The 19,426-nt window shown below is 43.9% G+C and overlaps 1 protein-coding gene across 3 annotated transcripts in view; it reads left to right on the top strand.

Annotated features, from left to right (window-relative positions):
- LOC143300357 (uncharacterized) overlaps nt 1-19,426 on the top strand; it is a 92,157-nt gene that overhangs the window by 13,179 nt on the left and 59,552 nt on the right. For 2 of the 3 annotated variants that reach the window (XM_076613966.1, XM_076613965.1), the window contains exons 4-7: nt 11,193-11,284; nt 11,930-12,025; nt 16,082-16,160; nt 17,444-18,694. In XM_076613966.1, coding sequence (XP_076470081.1) covers nt 11,193-11,284; nt 11,930-12,025; nt 16,082-16,160; nt 17,444-18,694 — 1,518 coding nt within the window. The remainder of the gene's footprint in view (nt 1-11,192; nt 11,285-11,929; nt 12,026-16,081; nt 16,161-17,443; nt 18,695-19,426) is intronic. The other variant, XM_076613967.1, reaches the window with a different exon arrangement.

The following is a 19,426-nucleotide window of genomic DNA, read 5'->3' as shown; positions in this document are numbered from 1 at the left end:
TGTTTGAGGCAGTGGTGTAGGCCTCTTGGAGACGGTTCTTCATGTCTCACACAAACTGCCTGGGTGATTCTTTACGAGAAGAATCCAAATTGATTCCAAATGCCAAAGCAATCGAACAGGTAATATGGGCTATAACCTGTGCTGGAGTGAATGCTGCAGTTGTAGCATGCATCACAGCTGGTAGACTTTTCCTCCAGTCTTTCTGTTCATCCTCAAGGCTGCGGAGACGATGGATGATCTCTCGGTTCAGGCGTTCAACTGGTGAGCCTGCAGGGTGATGTGTAGTGCGGCACTTTTTGATGCCCACTACTCGGCACACTTCTTTCAACAGCTCCGACTCAAAGTCTCTTCCTTGATCTGATAGGATGCGCTGAGGAAAACTGTAGATCATGAAGAAGTTCTGCCAGAGGGCTTGAGCGACGGTCTTGGCTTTCTGATCTTTTGTGCAGACTGTAACTCTGAACTTGGTGAAGTGATCAAGTATCACCAGAATGTTCTGTTTCTGACCCTTGACCTCAGTGGTTAGGCAGTCGGTGGAGAGGAGTTCAAGGGGAGCACTGGATGTGATGGTCTCCATAGAAGCCTTTTCTTGGGCAGCTCCCCGCCGTACACACCTCCCACATCGCCTGATTTTCCTCTCCAAGTCACAAACCATGAAAGGCCAGAAGAACCGGAGTCTTGCCTGTTGAAGTGCACTCTCCAGATGTGGATGGTACATATCTTCGTGCACGCCTGACATCGCTTGTTGGCGCTTTGAGGTGGGAATGACCAGTTGCCACTTCATTCTCCCCTCCTCATTTTCTACCTTCCAGTGGAGAACACCCTCCTTCATCACCAGTTTGTTTTGTTCTCAGATGAAAACCATCATCTCAGGTGAGACGCCTTCTTGTGTATTAGTTCTCACCCTGTGGCCCTTTTCTATCCGTTGGATCACCCAGTTCAGTGTTGGTTCAGTTGTAGTTTCCTCCACTCTCTCTTACTGATGGTACTAATCCCGTTCTCGTTTGGTTCCAGGATGTCATCATGAATCAGGCTTGGATCTTTTACCAGCTGTTCTACTGCTGGAAAGTTTTCCTGTGTGTCTGTCTCAACTGACTGGCTGCAGGATGACGCATGTAGGCTTGCCTGTTTGTTGCTGGCAGGCCAAACGCCCTTTGCTTCCATCACAGCCCTGACCTCCCCGGAGCTTGCAGTCTGTGATTCTTTGTTTTGGTTGTCAAGCTCAGTGGCCTTCCTTCTGATAAACTCTGTGTTTTCTAGGAACTTGTGGTACTCTTCATCCTCGACAAGTTCTTCTCTGTTATGTCGCCTAGACAGGCTGTCAGCATCTAAGTGGCTGGATCCTCTCTTGTATTGTATGTCAAAGTCATAGATGGAAAGAGAAGCAAGCCACCTATGACTCACAGCATCTAGCTTGGTTTTGTGGAGTATGTACCGTAAGGGGTTGTTATCAGTGACTACTGTGACTTTGGTCCCCAGAATGTAATCATGGAATTTCTCAGTCATTGCCCATTTCAGGGCAAGAAATTCCCTCTTGTGTGCTGGATAGCTGGATTCAGTCTTGTTTAGAGATCAGTTGGCATATGCAATCACTCAGTTTTTCCCATCCTGCTCCTGGTAGAGTACAGCACCGATTCCAGTTCCACTTGCATCACAGTGTAGAATGAATGGTTTTGTGCGATTAGCCACTGCCAGAAGGGGTTCAGATGTCAATGCCTGGATGAGCCCATCAAATGCTGTTTGTTGTTGATTTCCCCACAAGTGTGTGATGTCCAATGTCAGGGTAAGACCTTTGTTTTTCTTCTCTCCTTTCTTTTGGCAGCCCCTTGGAATGTAGCCAGCAGTCAGGTCATTGAGTGGCTTGGCCATCTGGGTGAACTTTGGGAGGAATTTTTGGTAAAACCCAGCAAACCTGATGAATGACTTCACGTCGTGAACTGTGCAAGAAATCGGCCAGGTCGTCAAGGCAGAGATCTTCTCAGGGTCTGGTTTTATCCCCTGGTCGGATATGACATGACCCAAGTGGCGAACCTCCTTTGTCCCGAGCATGCACTTTTGTGGGTCAAGTTTCAGCTTGAACTTTCTCAGCCGTTCCAGTGAGCGGATAGTGCGGTCTTCCAGCTCCTCCAGTGTACAACCATGTATCAAGATGTCATCTAGGAACACAATGAGTTCACTGAGGTTCATGTCAATGAACACCTGTCCATCAGTTGCTGAAATGTTGCTGGGGAGTTACACAGGCCAAAAGGCATCTGTTTGAACTGGAAAAGCCCAAAAGGTGTTGTAAATGCCGAGATCTGTTTGGCTCGTTCAGTCAGTGGTACCTGGTAGTACACCTTGCTGAGGTCCATGCTTGTGAACCACTGACTGCCATTCAGGGTGAGAAACAGGTCATCAATCTTTGGAATGGCATAGCTATCCTTGATGGTGAAACGGTTGATAGCTCGATAATCCACGCACAAACGCAGGGTGTTGTTCTTCTTCCTCAACAAGACAGTAGGGCTTGCGAATGGCGAACAACTGAGAGTAATGATCTTTGCTTCCAGGAGTTCCTGGATATGTTGCTTTGCCTCCTCAAAGTCTCTCAGAGAAATGGGTCAGGGCCTCTCCCTGACAGAGCATCCTGGCTGGATTTGGATGTCATGTTGTTCCGCCTCTGTTCTGCCTGTGTCCAAGTCATGTTGGATGAAGACATCTGAGTAGGATGCGAGTCGGTGGGCAAAATGCTTGCACCATTCTTCTGATGCACTCTCTCCAAAGTGGAACTGACCTGTGCCTGAAAATTCAGAGCTACAACTCCCTGTTTCTGGTGTGTTTGTGTGAGTTGGGTTTGGTGACTGCTTGACTGTGTGCATGTTCAGTGTCACATTTTGTGGTTCAGGCAACACACTAAAATCTTCCAAGACCTTGTGCATATCGTACATGGCATGGACAACATACACATCTTCTATCTTGGAATTCTTCTGTAAGACTAGGTCTACATCAGAAAAATTGCAAAGGGTCAATCTCACATCATGCAGATCTTCAACAGCCACCTTTGTTGCTACCAGTCCCACCTTAACATTCTGCCCTTCATCACAGTGTTCCTGGATCAACACTGAGGAGAAGGTCTGAAGGTCTCTGATCCGGGGTTGACTCACAACACTGGCCGTACCCATAGGGGGTATGACTGTCCTTTTCTTCAACACAGTGGTCCCCACTTTGCCATCAGCATTGCTACTGTCCGCAGCATTTGCCAACATGAATAATGCCTCACATCTGACATAGTCGGTCACCAGAGATCATGGCAGGTTTCCCGAAAACGTTAGTTCCCAGAATAATCGGAACTGTAATTGAAAATTCCATACCCCCCTGAACCACAAGACAGGCTACAGAGGTAACTGTCCCCTTCCCTGCCAGGACCTTTGGTAGCCAACATTGCATGGTTATGTACCCCAAATAAGGCACACTCTGTCCACCTGCACCAACCACATTGACTGATGGTGTCAGTTCTTGAATTGGCAAGTGGGAAAGGTTCTGTTTGTAAAACTGTTCAGAGATGATGGTCACTTGGGACCCACTGTCCAACAAACATTTCGTCCTCACCCCCTCCACTTCTATTTCCTCTTCACATGCAGGGCCCACCAAGGCCTCAAGAATGTCTGCCTAAGTGTTAATGTCTGCCAGAACGTCTCTTGGGGTTAGAGTGGCCTGCCCCCAGCGTTTGCAATTCTGCACAAGAAGACAAAGTTCATCACCTCTTACCTTAGCCTTTAGTACATTCAGTCCCCATCTAAGGTTTTCTGGGTTGTGTGAGCAGACACGAGCAGCACTTGGTACCTTCCCGCAAAGTTCGATGACTTGACCGGCTGCCAGCTTGACATCAGCTCCTCTCAGGCGGACAGGCTTCACGTTGCGGCTGATCTCGATGCTGTCGATGGCATCCTGGAGAAGTTGTTGATGCTCTCGGTTGGGTCCCAGATTGTTGCAAGTCAGCATCTGGACCCCGACACTGACTGCTGGCCATTTAAATCTTGCCATCCCTGCCCGTTCCGGCACTGTCTGGCGTAGTGACCTTGCTGGCCACACCTGTAGTATCGCCCCCTGGGTCGTGGAGTTGGAGATCCCGGGTTCACCGGACCAGAAGGTCCTGTGGTTGTAGGATCAGGTCCAGCGAATGTTGGCCTCAGCTTTGCAGCCACTTTCTCGGTGATCTTCTCCAAGTCGCCGTCACTGAGTCCCTCATGGGTGTTGGGCATCGTTGCAGCACTAGCCTGAACTCGGCATTCATCCCTGGACTTAGAGTTGGACTTGACGTTCGCCTCTTCTACTCTCCGCACAGTCTGAAGTAGTCTGGTGAGATCTGGAGTTGCCTTGCCCGGAAACCCGAAACTGTTTCAGAGTTCCAGGGCCAGCATTGGTGGGGCTGACCTTGAGAACACATGGTAGACCCGCCGCCACTGCTCCTGTTCTCCCATCTGCATCTTCGCTGCCACTGCTGCCAAGGCGGACCACAAACGTCCTAAGAAGGTGGACGGAGACTCCTTTGGCCGAAGTTTCATGGTGTTGAATTCTAATAGGAGGTCATCTACGGTCTTTATTTCTCCATAGAGTGGACAGGATTTCAGCAGCGCTGACACAGTCTTTTGTCTGCTGGTAGGCAAGTCCTCGGAGACTGCCCAACATCTTTGCTCGTAGCTCTGGAATCGTCCCGTCTTGCAGATATTGTTTGCATTGCTGCTCCCACTCTGCGAAGGTCACTTCTCCCGGTTGAGGTACAAACCCTGAGAAGGGCTTGATCCTCACCGCTGCTTGTGCCGTGACAGTGATGACAGGTGGGGATGCTGCAGCTGATTGGAGTGTGACTGTGGAGAGCAGTCTCTGCATGTCGGCGAGCTGCTTCTGCAGGCCAGCTGTCACAGCTTGCTGGCCTTCTTCCTCTCTATTTCTACCCTCGCCCATCTGCAAGGATGACCCACTACTTCCTTCACCTGCTTGGGCACCCCCACTCAAGTTATCTGACGGCGAACCTTCGGTACTCATGATAAACAACTTATGTTGGCCTTGGGGTTTTTTTTTTGTTTTTTTGTTTTTTTTCAAGCCTTCCTTAGCCCAACATTGGGTGCCACAAATGTAGACAGAGAGACAGACGGATGAACTAACTCCCCAATTTAGTAACAGAAGAAAAACAAGGAGAGAGACAATGGTGAACAAACAAACAACGGACAGACAAAACGACGAAATAGATAGAGTGAAGAGAGAGAAGAGCGAGAGGGACACTGGGAGAGCAAGAAAGATAAAGAACAGGGGAAAAAAACAGGCAGACTACACTACAGAAAGGGGCCGAGGAAGGCTCTTTCTTACTCAGAGAGAACAATTCTGTTTAGTTTCATATCTGCATTTATTCAACAAATCAACATTAAGCACTAAAACAACAAAGATAGATTTTTGACTGACACAAGCATCATCCCATCCCAGCTGTAACTCGAAGGTGCCACAGATTTATTGAGACAGGGTAGCAGAATTTCGGAAGTTTTGGGTTGGACCAGGGACAATTTTTGGGTGTAGATTTTACAAGGACAATTTGGGCAAGGTTGAAGGGAGGCAAGGGTAAGGGGAGATCACAGATGTGGCAATCAAGAACGAAGAACAGGCCCCTGGAAGTAACATATACACAATGCCTACTAACAATGCAAAGCAATAATCTTCTTTCTCTGCAAGGGCTATTATATAAACAAAGATCCCCTGGAAATAACACATACACAATGCATTCTAACAATGCAAAGCAATACTCTTTTTTCTCCGCAAGGGCCATTATATATACAAAGAAGCAAAAAAAAAAAGTTCTTCCACCGGAATAGGCCTAAAACTGTACAGATCTATCAACTAACTTAAGCCTATTATTAGTCTACTCATTTAGTGTCAGGAATATTGGACTAAATTATGAACCCTAATCACACACACATTATTAGCATTATTTAAATACCCTTTCAACAAGATAGCCTACTAAATATTCTAGAAAATCACAACTGGCTCTACCTAAATTTCCATATGACTGCCCGTGCTAAAAAGTACTTGGTAAACTAGATCCAATTATATCTTAGTCTAGTTCAAGTCATAGCTTCGTCAGTGACAACATATAGGTTTATCTTTTAGTCTAATTAACTTATAATCATACTGTAACTTACTAACCTTGAATTAAAAAAAAACCGTTATGCCAAACGGCTTGTTTTTTCTCAGACTGACATGTATCTCTTCCCGGCCCGTTAAAAAAGATACTCTCTAACTCAAGAAAACAGGAAGTGAGGTGATGGGACTTGGTTTTCTTTTTCTAAAACAATTTCCAACCTACAAAAATAATGACTTCTAATAACCTTCTCCACAAGATTTTTTACAGACAAAAAATAAAATAGTAAGCTAGGACACAATTAATATTCATTAGGATCCACTTCGTAACATTCTCTTGACAACCAACTCTCCAAGGGAAAACAACTTATCAAAAGACTAAACTGTGGTTGCTTCTCTTTGTGTTTTTGTAGACCTGTCTGTCATGCTGTCTACACTTGTCTTTGATGACAAGTGATAAGGGGTCAGATCTGGTCTTCCTGAAATCTAAAATTAATTCTTTTGTTTTTGATATGTTGAGTTTAAAGTTGTTTTGATCACACCAGCAGACAAATTCCAGTACTTCTTCCCTATATTTTAACTCATCACTGTTCGTAATCAGCCCTTCTAGAGTAGTATCGTCGGCAAACTTGACCATGGTGTTACATTCATTTTGAGTTGCACAGTCATGTGCGAATAGTGAGTACAACAGTGGGGATAGAACACATCCCTGTGGGGTGCCTATGTTGAGAATTCATGTGGAGGAGGTAAGGTCACCAACTTTAACAACTTCCAGTATGCATGCATGCAAACACACACACACACACACTTTCTCTCTCTCGCGCGCGCGCGTGCACGCGCCCGTGCGTGCTCTCTCTCTCTCTTAGAGTGTGTGTGCATGAGTGAGAGAGAGAGAGAGAGAGAGTGTGTGTGTGTGTGCATGCATGAGTATATGTGTGAGCCAGTAATTGAATGATAATTTTAGTTACATTGTGATGACTACAGTGAAGTTTGTTGGAATAGATACTTTCCTGGTCAGTGCAGAATGTGTGTGATGTGTGACAGGGGACATGTACCACATAGATGAGAGTAACCTGCCCTTGCACCCACTGGCTGCACTGTGTTGGCCTCTGCCTTTTTGTGTTGAGTCTGTGGTTCCCCTGTTTTAATATGGACATTTTTTTATATGTGTGTGTACGTAATTTTTCCAGGACACCTAAGGTCGGAACAGTTTTATCATATTATTTGCTTTTTAGAACAATTTGATAAATAATATTCGTCATATCAGTGTTTCAATTTTCAAACTGACATAAATGAATGCTTCTCACTGTACCCTCGTTATTGCATCAGCGACCATCTTCGTCCTGCCACCAATACTGTCCGTTTTTCACGTGCCCAGCCCTCTCTTACTGTCCAACCTCTGCTCTCGCACTGCTACTGTCACCATGGTGAACGTCAGTTACATCAGAGCGTTGCTGTCAAATATCATGGCATAAACAATTCCGACTACATAATGACACGACGCAGCGCATCATTAGCCTGGGCATTGGCAGAGCAAAGACAAAAAGAGGAACCAGAGCGGGCAGACTTCTCCGTTTGTGGACCTCTGTCCCCTGCACTGATCGTCCTGTCTCCGATGTCAGCCCTGCTGTTGCTGTGACTGTCGTTGACTACCTCAACATTCATGTTCAAGCTGACTCCTTTACTTCCCGTGACACTGTCCTCTCTGACACTTTTCCAAAATATGGTGTATCTCCCATGATTGGCTCTGGTCTGCTTTCTACCCCTTCCACACCTGTCTCAACTCCCGGACTTTCTCTGCCTTCCCACTGTCGTCAACTGCTCAGTCACCATCGTCTCCTTCCGTTGCCTATCTGACTCACCTGCTTTACCATTAAATTTCTCTCAGCCTGCATTTGATCTCTTTCATGCCTGCCTGTTCAATGCTCAGTCTGTCTGCCCTGATCAAAAGACTGACTATATTTCTGATTATATTTTTGAAAATAACTTTTTAATCGTATTTCTCACCAAATCCTGGTTGATATTACAAGGTCACGAACCCAAACTTAAACAACTGACAACCCTGGATGCAAAAACAAGTCACTTCCTCGACTGTCTCATGGAGGTGGCATCGCCATCATCTATAGAAATATCTTGGAGTCTTATCTTTCCTTCTCCCATGACCATGCCTTTCCACATGACACTTTTGAAATGCTTGAAGTCACTCAGTGTTCCCGGTCACTCAATCATCTTCTGTTGTATCTATTGTCCTCCTCCTAGTCATAAAAACAACCTAACATCTTCTCTGTTTCACGATGAGTTCTGAACATTACTTGATTACTACAACCTTCGTTCTGGCAAACTTATCATCCTCGGAGACTTCAATTTTCATTTCGACAACCAAACTTCCACTGATGTCAAACGCCTATGTCTATCCCTGTCCAGTCATTCTCTCTCTCAGCTCGTTAAAGAACCAACACACAGATCTGGCTATACATTGGACTGGCTTATCACACGTGACTCTGATGCCATGATTGCGTCAGTGACTGTAACTGACGAACTCTCTTCTGACCATTCTGCTGTCATATTCTTGCTTAATATTTCAAAACCTACCAGAACCAAAACATCCATTACTTGTCGCAACCCTGAAATCCATCAACATTAACACTTTTTCTTCTCAAGCTACTGAACGCCTTTCCAAAATTTCTTCCCATACCGACGTCTCTACACATTACAACACTGTCCTGTCTCAGCTGCTGGATAAACATGCACCCCCCACTACCCACATGCTCCCTGATAGACCTTCCACCCCATGGCACACACAAGACATTCGACTTGCAAAATGCAAACGTCGCCAGTTGGAACGGCAATGGCAATCAGCAAAACTGAAAGTCCACAATCAAATTTTCCGAAAACAAATAAAGAAAGTCAAACATATGATCTCATCAGCGAAGACAAACTTCTTTTCTTCTCAAGTTCACGATGCCACATCCACCAGATCTCTTTACTCTATCATGTCAGTCATCTCAGTACTGCAAAAAAGACTCTTCCTTCTGCCTACTCTTTATCTGAACTCCCCAATGTCTTCTCCTCTTTCTTTTTCGACAAAGTCCAAAATATTTGTACTATCTTAGACCAAATGCCTTTCCAACCTGCTCATCCTGATCCTCAGTTCAGCTGCACTCCTCTCCATTCCTTTAATCCATTAACTGAAACAGAAGTCCATGAAATCCTGAAAGAAATGACAATAAAATCCTGTGAGTTTGATCCTATACCATCCTCTGTCTTTTCCCAGTGTGTCTCACAGCTTCTCCCCACAATCACCAATATCGTCAACTCATCCCTTCTCACTGGAACGTTTCCATCCACTTTCAAAACTGCAGTCTTCCGGCCTCTTCTGAAGAAATTCAACCTTGATGCAAACATTTTGAAAAACTATCAACCAGTTTCTAATCTTCTATTCCTGTCCAAATTCCTTGAAAAAGCTGTCCTGAAGCAGCTCAACAATCACCTTTGTTTCAACAATCTCATCCACCCATTTCAGTCTGTCTATCGTGCTGACCACAGCACTGAAACCACTCTCCTCCACATCCTGAATAACCTACTGCTAGCGTCTGACTCAAGACAGATCTCCCTTCTCACTCTTCTTGACTTGTAAGCTGCCTTTAACATGATAGACCATTCAATCCTTCTTTCCCTTCTTCATTTTACATTTGGTATCAACGGCACTATTCTAAACTGGTTCAAATCTTATCTCACTGATCGATTCCAGTCTGTCATTGTTGATAATTTCCAGTCTGAACCCATTAAAATTGAACATGGAGTCCCACAGGGATTTATTTTAGGCCCAGTGCTCTTCACACTGTACACGGCTCCTCTCGCTGAAATTATCAACCGCCATAATGTCAGTCATCATTTTTATGCTGATGACACTCAACTCCAGAAGAGTGATACCCCAAAAAAGCTGTCATCGCTCTTGCAAGAAACATCCAACTGCTTCCTGGACATTCAAAACTGGATGACTCAAAATAAGTTACAATTGAACACGGACAAAACTGAAGCAATGATCATAGGAACTAAACAAAAACTCTATTCCATCACAACTTACACAGTCAAACTTGGCAGTACATCCACCCCTCTTTCCAGTTCAGTCAGGAACCTCGGCGTTGTTCTTGACAACACACTGTCCATGCAAAAATTTATCAATCAGACATGTCAATCCTGCTACTGTCAATTGCGGCGCATCAGTTCCATCCGGAAATATCTGTCCATTGACGCAACATCTAGACTTGTCGTTTCTCTCATTCTCTCTCGCCTTGACTACTGTAACTCTCTATTGTCTGATTTGCTTGCTTCATCCATTCAGTCCCTTGAGCGCATGCAAAACTCTGCTGCCTGGCTCGTCCTCAGAAAGAAAAGATCTGAGAACATCACTCCTCTTTTGCAACATCTCCACTGGCTCCCTGTCTCACACAGAATAAAGTACAAGATCAGCACTCTATGTTATAAATGTATTCACAAACCAGCCCTTTCCTATCTCTGTGACTGCCTTCACCTCTGCACTCCATCTCACTCACTACGATCAGCTTCGGATCCACTCTGTTTACGCATACCCAGATTCAAACTCTCGACTGTTGTATTGGCGGCCGTTCTTTCTCTGTCTCTGGACCTTGCATTTGGAATGAACTTCCTCTTTCACTTCGTCAAGTCTCCACATTCAGCTCTTTCAAATCTGGCCTTAAAACCCACCTCTTCCCAAAAAAGCCTCCCTTCCCTGCCTCTTCCTTGTCTTCAGTTTCTCCAGTGTTAGAGTTATGCATGCGTGTGAATGACTGGTGCGAAAGCGCTTTGATTTGTCTTTGCACAAGATTCAGCGCTATATAAATACCATTATTATTATTATTATAGTGGAGCTGTACTTAAATAGTGATTGTGGTTACAGTGAAGTCTGTGTGGATCATGGTGGTCAGTACACAGGGTGTGTGGTGTGTGACAGGGGACATGTTCCACACAGTGGAGCTGTAGTTAAACAGTGATTGTGGTTACAGTGAAGTCTGTGTGTGGATCATGCATGGTGGTCAGTATACAGGGTGTGTGATGTGTGACAGGGGACGTGTATCACATACTGGAGCCAGATGCAGAGGACCCTGCGGAGGCAGACATCTATGCTGTGCCCATCAAAGGGACAGGCCCTGCCAAGGTCCATGCTTCTTTCTGTCATTTCTCCATTAGAATGGATTTAATCTGTACATTGTCATCTGGTGAGAATAATGGCAATATGTGTCTTTCTGTTTGTTGAGCAGTGTTTGACAGGAAAATCAAACTGAGTGTCTAGTCATTTGGATGAGACGATAAACTGAGTTCCAATGTGCAGCACACACTTGACGCACTGAAAAAGAAGCCATGGCAAAATTCTTCAGAAGAAATCCAATCTGAAAGGTAACACAAATATACATGCACACACTCAAGGCCTGACCAGCGTCTTCCTAGCAGATGTGGTGTAGCATATGTGGATCTGAGCACAGCAAAGCCTCCTTGAGAAACTGAAACTGAAACTTTTTGTTTGTGGTGAATTCTTTTGAAAAAACAAAAATGCTTTTTTTTATGCATATATACATACACAGACTTCTTTGCTAACACACATGCATATGCATACATGATGCAACACAATGCAGTTTTACACTACAAATTTCTCAAGGATATGGTGGTGTTTGAGAGTTTGTCAGCCACATTCGGAAGACAAGATGTTGCTAAAGCAGCAGTCTTCAATTCCTTTTTTTCATTCTTTCTTTTCAAAGAAAAGAATAATAGATGTATAATACTGATATGTTGTGGGTGCATGCAGAACCAAAAGGATGAGGATGCCTCTTCACTGGATTGCACACAGCAGGATGTGCGAAAGGCCATGCAGGCCATCCATGATATACCTGTGGAGGAAACAGTATGTAGGATCACACTGCTTTAATTTATTTTTTTTATTTTTTTTCTATTTTTTACAGTTTATGTTGAGATTGGACGTTTGGACTATGGGTCAAATATCCTCTTAGAGCTGGACTTTACAGTTAATAGATATAGTGGACAGAGCTTTCAGTGCCTCTGTTTGAAATCACTTTCTCTTGTGCAGTTCTTACAGGGAGTTAAATGTATTATAGAGCTATTGAATGATTTTGGATGATTGTTGTGCAGTGGTTGTATATACATGAGAGAAGTTCTTTGTTTATTCACACAGATACTGTACATGAGTACACGCACAAGCATCCATGCATTCAAACCAAACCTCTCCACCTTCGCACGCCCACACCACATCACGCTGTACCACACCATAGCAGCACAGTGTAGCATGTTACACCATGTTAAGTAACAGCCACACCACATCACATCACATTTCCACATCACACAGCTACATGACATCACATTTCCACATCACATAGCCACTTCATTCCACTCTGTCATATCAGCTGCTTCAAACCCCCACCACACAACTGACAGACATACTGGATACTGTCAGTGACTGTTTGCCATGAAGACTAGAGTCAAATGCCACCACACAACTGACAGTCGTACTGGATACTGTCAGCGTCTGTTTGCCATTAGGACTAAAGTCAGTTTTGTTCAAAAGTTGTTGACATTGCATTACTTGTTGTGACAACATGTTTCTCTGTGTGAAATGCAGGCTGCTTTCCCAGGGAAAGTACACTAGTGCCACAATTTTTCTGTCTGCAGTTGTATTTGTTTTACTGCTGAAGTCCATTTTTCAGCAGAAGTTTGCTAGAAACAATGCTTTAGTTGCATTGTTGTTGTTTTTTTTATACTTGTGCTGAGCACAAGTTGCACACATGACCTCAGCGTATTATCTCATCTGAAAGACTTGCACCCTGATGATCACTGAAGGTCTAGCGGTTCAGGGGAGTAGAAATCACAATCATGCCTTGTGTTGATCACCTCTTTCACAGGGTGCTGTGTGTGAAAGGTGGTGTGGACAATCATGCCTTGTGTTAATCACCTTTTTCACAGGGTGCTGTGTGTGAAAGGTGGTGTGGACAATCATGCCTTGTGTTAATCACCTTTTTCACAGGGTGCTGTGTGTGAAAGGTGGTGTGGTCAATCATGCCTTGTGTTAATCACCTTTTTCACAGGGTGCTGTGTGTGAAAGGTGGTGTGGACAATCATGCCTTGTGTTAATCACCTTTTTCACAGGGTGCTGTGTGTGAAAGGTGGTGTGGTCAATCATGCCTTGTGTTAATCACCTTTTTCAAAGGGTGCTGTGTGTGAAAGGTGGTGTGGACATTCATACCTAGTGTTAATCACCTTTTTCACAGGGTGCTGTGTGTGAAAGGTGGTGTGGACAATCATGCACAAGGCTAATCACCTTTTACACAGGGTGCTTTGTGTCAAAGGTGGTGTGGACAATCATGCCTTGTGTTAATCACCTTTTTCACAGGGTGCTGTGTGTGAAAGGTGGTGTGGACAATCATGCTTTGAGTTGATCACCTTTTTCACAGGGTGCTGTGTGTGAAAGGTGGTGTCACAATCATGCCTAGTGTTAATCACCTTTTTCACAGGGTGCTGTGTGTGAAAGGTGGTGATGTCAATCAAGCCTTGTGTTAATCACCTTTTTCACAGGGTGCTGTGTGTGAAAGATGGTGTGGTCAATCATGCTTTGTGTTAATCACCTTTTTCACAGGGTGCTGTGTGTGAAAGGTGGTGTGGTCAATCATGCCTTGTGTTAATCACCTTTTTCACAGGGTGCTGTGTGTGAAAGGTGGTGATGTCAATCATGCCTTGTGTTAATCACCTTTTTCACAGGGTACTATGTGTGAAAGGTGGTGATGTCAATCATGCCTTGTGTTAATCACCTTTTTCACAGGGTGCTGTGTGTGAAAGGTGGTGTGGTCAATCATGCCTTGTGTTAATCACCTTTTTCAAAGGGTGCTGTGTGTGAAAGGTGGTGTGGTCAACCATGCCTAGTGTTAATTAAGTACTAGGAGTACTTAGTGTATGAGTGTTTGTGCACATGGGTTTGTGCATGTGCATGTGCGTATGTGTATGTTTGAATATATGTCTGTGTGTTGTCTGGACTTCGTAATTTTCGTTTGTCGTTTTTGTTCCCAGTTGAGAAAGATTTGGAAAAGGGGATAGATTAAGAGTTGGTCATCTGGTGAGTTTAGCACTTGCCATAACCTTATGTGTGTGTGGTGTTTTTATTTGTGTGTGTGTGTGTGTGTGTGTGTGTGTGTGTGTGTGTGTGATTTTGTTTTTAAATTGACCATTCACACATAATATTGTTGGTATGTTTGACCTCCCTTATTAATGCACTTCACATTAACATATGCTTATATGTGTTTTTGTATTTGATGTAAATTTAAATCAGCACATGCACTGATAATAACATACTTTTACGTGAGCGTGAAAGATATCTCTTGGTAGATTGGCATCTGCACTTAATTAGATGTGTGTGTGTTTGAGTATGTATGTATGTGCATACATTTGTGTGTGTGTGTGTGTTGATGTGACAGAAGAAAGGAGAAAGAATGTATGTGCTTGTGTATATGTGTGTGTATGCTTTTGGATGATAAAAGGGGATGAATTATTCATCAGGCCATGGCCTGTCATGAATGGGTAAGAGAACAAATGCCATCACACAGTCTTTGAGAACAAAAACAAATTATCTGAAATGAGAAGCTACAGAGCATGACATGCTATAAGGTCACAATTTCTCAAAGTTTGAATGCTTTAGATAAGAAATATGACAGATTATGCACATCACTTTGTCTAGTGGATGACACCAAAGACCCAGTTTAAAGGCACATATATATTTGTAATACTTGGAATTATAAACTTCAGTCTGATTTCACTAAGAGCTGGGCAGCACAAAACAAAATGTAGTTATTCTTCCTTGAAAATTTTACACAATGGACAAATCAGATTCATGTCATTATATTCTTTTAATTAATGATAATGTACAGCCAAATATGACACACCCAGCTTTTTTCTTCTTTTTTTTTCTTTTTTTTTTTGGCTGCTCCATCATCTGCACCATTTCAGTGACATTACTCCCATGCCGCTCATTTAGATTCCCCCATACACAGTCACACCCGGGTTCGTCCGCCACAGTTCCAGCGTTGGCAGTCCGCAGGGAACCATCAATGTTAGGTCTCCAGAAGGCCACACACCAGAGGAGACCATGCGCTGCTGCTGAGTCACTTCGGTGGTGTTCAATGGTGCCTGTTCTGATTCATCGTACTTAGGACACCATGTACTCAGCCCCCTACTAACGACAATAATGGCTTAGTCGCGGAGCCAGACTGAGTGAACGTCCCTCCCAGTGTGGAGACCGCCACCACGTCTCTCAAACAACAGTCCCCCATGAATCTGCCGACACTGAAGACACTGACAGGACTCACCCCAAGCACAGAAGTGGAGGGGTATTGAAACTGAGGTCACCATGAGAGCAGGGTATGAAAGGCCACAGACTTTGAGACTGTTTTGTTTATATTGATGATGATGAAGGAGGAGGAGGATGACGATGACGATGTTGCTATGGAGGTCCATTTTGGTTTGGGACTGCGTGACAAGGCTGTACTCTACACTTCCTGTCATAATGATATCTCGGCATTAACCAGGCCCAGGAGGTACAGACACTTGCAGTGTTGGTCAGGTGATTAGAGCAACACACCCAAATACGCATCCTTGAAGTGGATGACACTCGACTGTGTGGTCCCAGTCTCCCCATTTAAGCCCACATTACATTCAACTCTCACCCAGCTTAAATTTTGTCATTATATGTTTTAGAAAAGAGGGAATTATAGTGTATGTGCTTGTGCGTGTGTGAGAGTATTTATGTGTGTGTGTGTGGATAAGGAAAAGGAAAGAAGGGAATGTAGGTACTTTGAATGCGCACATAATTGCGTGCAAGCGTGCATGTGTGTGTGCGTGTTTGTCTGCGTGCAGTGTATGTGTTGACAAACATTCAGTGAGCAGCGTGTGGTATGTGCAGATGAATCACCTGTCAGACATGAGGCAGGCCAGTGGGCCACACCTGGGTTCCAGCAGTGGGCGAGGAACAATGTGGAGAGGTAGGACACACTTCCATCCCGTGTCCTGTGTGTTTCTTTGTGTCATCTATGATCTGTGTCTCTTTTTGTCACTGGTCAGTATAACACATACTTCTGTGTTTTCTCTGTGTGACCGTACACACACTGTGTTGTATTTCCTCAGTGTTGTCTATCCTCTGCACTCAGTGGGTTTCTTTATGTTGTCTGTTACCTGTATCCCATGTGTTTCTCAGTGTTGTCTATGATTTTGTAATTTGCATCCCTGTGTTTCTCAGTGTTGTCTTTGGTTTGCACGCCACTCTGTTAGTAAAGCAAAATGATATGGTGTAACCATTTTTAGCAGTATAGTAGCTTTCTGCTAACTTGTTGTGGACATTTCATTTATAATTCTGCCTGTCATAATTGAGAGAGAAACCAGTTTCTTGTCTGTCAGCAGTCTTTTGCTCTATCTCACAGAAGATAAGTTTTTACAAGAACAGTTTTTCTTCTAAATAGCAAACACATTTTGTATGTGTGTGTGTGTGTGTGCATGTGCATGTGCATGTGTGCGCATGCGTGCATGTGTGTGTGCGCATGCACGCGTGCTAGTGGAAAATTGCCGTTCTTTTCATCTTTGATAAATGGTCAGTAAGCTTTAGTCAATGGCTTATGAAATAAAGCATGCATGGTTTACATGCGTGGTGTTATATTTTACATAAACCTGTTTGTCATTATGGAATTGAAAGTTCAAGGTCTGTATCAGCTGTTCACAAAGGTTTGAGTTGAAAGGAAATGTCTCTTGCAGAGATAAAAAAAAAGTTATTCTGATTCTGATTTCAATCTGCATTCACTGAATGATGAAGATTATTAAGCTGGAAGTACTGCAATGCATACCTAACTGAACAATTTGAATATGATTTAGTGCTGCTTTTTATATCTCATCTCATCTCATGGTTGTCCCTAGGGAACAACTATGCTTTTGTATGTATTATTTGAATTATCTCTCAGAAGATAGTTTGGTTCCTCTGAAAGGAAACCATGAAAAGTATTTTTCTTGAAATTCAGTGGTTGTCAACTGTCTGCTTCTATGTTTTCCATGTTCTGAATGATGAATATTGTATTTGTAAAGCATAGTTGTTGGTTTTTCTCTTCATTTGGAATGATAGCATGTGCACTGATCTTGGTAGCTCTTCTTTAACTTGTTTCACACTTTAACACGACTAGTTCTTACCTTTCTTTTTCTTCCTTGCACTTTGATGTTGTGATTAGTGCTGGAGTGACTTGTTACCTAATCACCTTTAACCCTTCTTCCCCCTTTGGTGAAGATGAGGATGATGAGGAAGATAGTGATGAGGAGCCCCCTCCACTGCCACCACCTCCTGCAGACTTTCAGCATGACTCTGGCCCAGAGGAGCTGCAGCAGCACATGAATGGAGCAGAAGCACCACCACAACACATGAATGGAGCAGAAGCACCACCACAACACATGAATGGAGCAGAAGCACCACCACAACACATGAATGGAGCAGAAGCACCACCACAACACATGAATGGAGCAGAAGCACCACCACAACACATGAATGGAGCAGAAGCACCACCACAACACATGAATGGAGCAGAAGCACCACCACAACACATGAATGGAGTGGAAGCACTATCACAACATATGAATGGAGTGGAAGCACTATCACAACATATGAATGGAGTGGAAGCACCACCACAACACATGTATGAAGCAGATGACTCATCAGCAGAGACAACTACAGAACAGGTGTCCGAGGGAAAGGTATCTGTAACACATGTCTCAGCTCAGGAACAGATTTCTGCTAGACGAGTCTCAACTCCAGGACAGTTCTCTGCTAGACGTGTCTCCACTCCAAAAGAGGGCTCTGTTAGACATGTCTCCAGTCCAAAAGAGGTCTCTGTTGGGCACATCTCCACTCCAAAAGAAGCGTCTGTCAGATGTGTCTCTACTCCAAAAGAGGCCTCTGTTAGACTTGTTTCCACTCCAAAAGAGGCCTCTGCTAGACACTCCACTCCCAAAGAGGCCTCTGTTAGACTTGTTTCCACTCCAAAAGAGGCCTCTGCTAGACACTCCACTCCCAAAGAGGCCTCTGTTAGACTTGTTTCCACTCCAAAAGAGGCCTCTGCTAGACACTCCACTCCCAAAGAGGCCTCTGTTAGACTTGTTTCCACTCCAAAAGAGGCCTCTGCTAGACACTCCACTCCCAAAGAGGCCTCTGTTAGACTTGTTTCCACTCCAAAAGAGGCCTCTGCTAGACACTCCACTCCCAAAGAGGCCTCTGTTAGACTTGTTTCCACTCCAAAAGAGGCCTCTGCTAGACACATCTCCACTCCAAAAGAGGCGTCTGTTAGATGTGTCTCCACTCCAAAAGAGGTCCATGAGGGAAAGGGGGCCACTAAGCGTGTCTCAGCCAGGGAAGAGATCTCCCAGAGAATACCATCTGCTAACCATCCATCAGGAGTGGCGACAGGGGCAGGACACCAGGTGGAGGTGAAAGGAGAGGCTGGCATGTCCCTGTTGAAACATGACGCTCACACGCCTCGGTCCACAGGTTGGCTTTTGAATAGCATTACATGTGGCATAGTGTTCAGTTTGATTAGCGATAATGGGAAATTGTGTCAGTTTAGATATATGCATAAACAGGGGGGGTGTAGCTGAGATACAAGAGAAAAATTGTCAGCATTGCTTTCATGTTAACAAAGAAAAAAAAAGGAAATAATGCAAACTTCTTAGAATTGAATAACTATTAAATAGAATTAGAAGAATTAAATAGAAGCAGACTTGCACACCCACACAAAATGGCATAATCACATGTTCATTTTTGCATATCATGAGCAATATATACCTCAATTATTATTATTCAAGTTAGCAAATATTTCTTGAACAGCTCATAGCTATGACCATAATGGTCATTAAAAAAAAAAACCCAGTAAACACAGTGCACAACACACACCATATCATGCAGACAGCATAGTGTAACACAACACTATTTCAGCAAGTACCACAATACTATGTACTCTTTATACAGTACATTATTTAATTATTCATTTATATTTGTTAAAGTCCTATAGGTTTGTAGTAATATTTTGTGCTGAACCCAACAGTTCCTGCTGACAGTAGAATGTGTAATGGGTGAGAATGTTTCCTCCAAAGCAGAGATGTGATGACAGGTAGATGTGTGTCTACACAAGGTCCACACTAACAGTGTGGTGGAGGTGCGCTGTGCTGTGTTGTGCTCTTTCCTCTGCATGTAGTTGATTCTGTCATTTTATCATACAGTTGT

Source organism: Babylonia areolata, chromosome 26 (assembly GCF_041734735.1).
Source record: "Babylonia areolata isolate BAREFJ2019XMU chromosome 26, ASM4173473v1, whole genome shotgun sequence".
In the NCBI taxonomy this organism is placed as follows: Eukaryota; Metazoa; Mollusca; class Gastropoda; order Neogastropoda; family Buccinidae; genus Babylonia; species Babylonia areolata.
The sequence above is the reverse complement of the archived record's forward strand: the minus strand, read 5'-3'. Positions and strand labels throughout refer to the sequence as shown.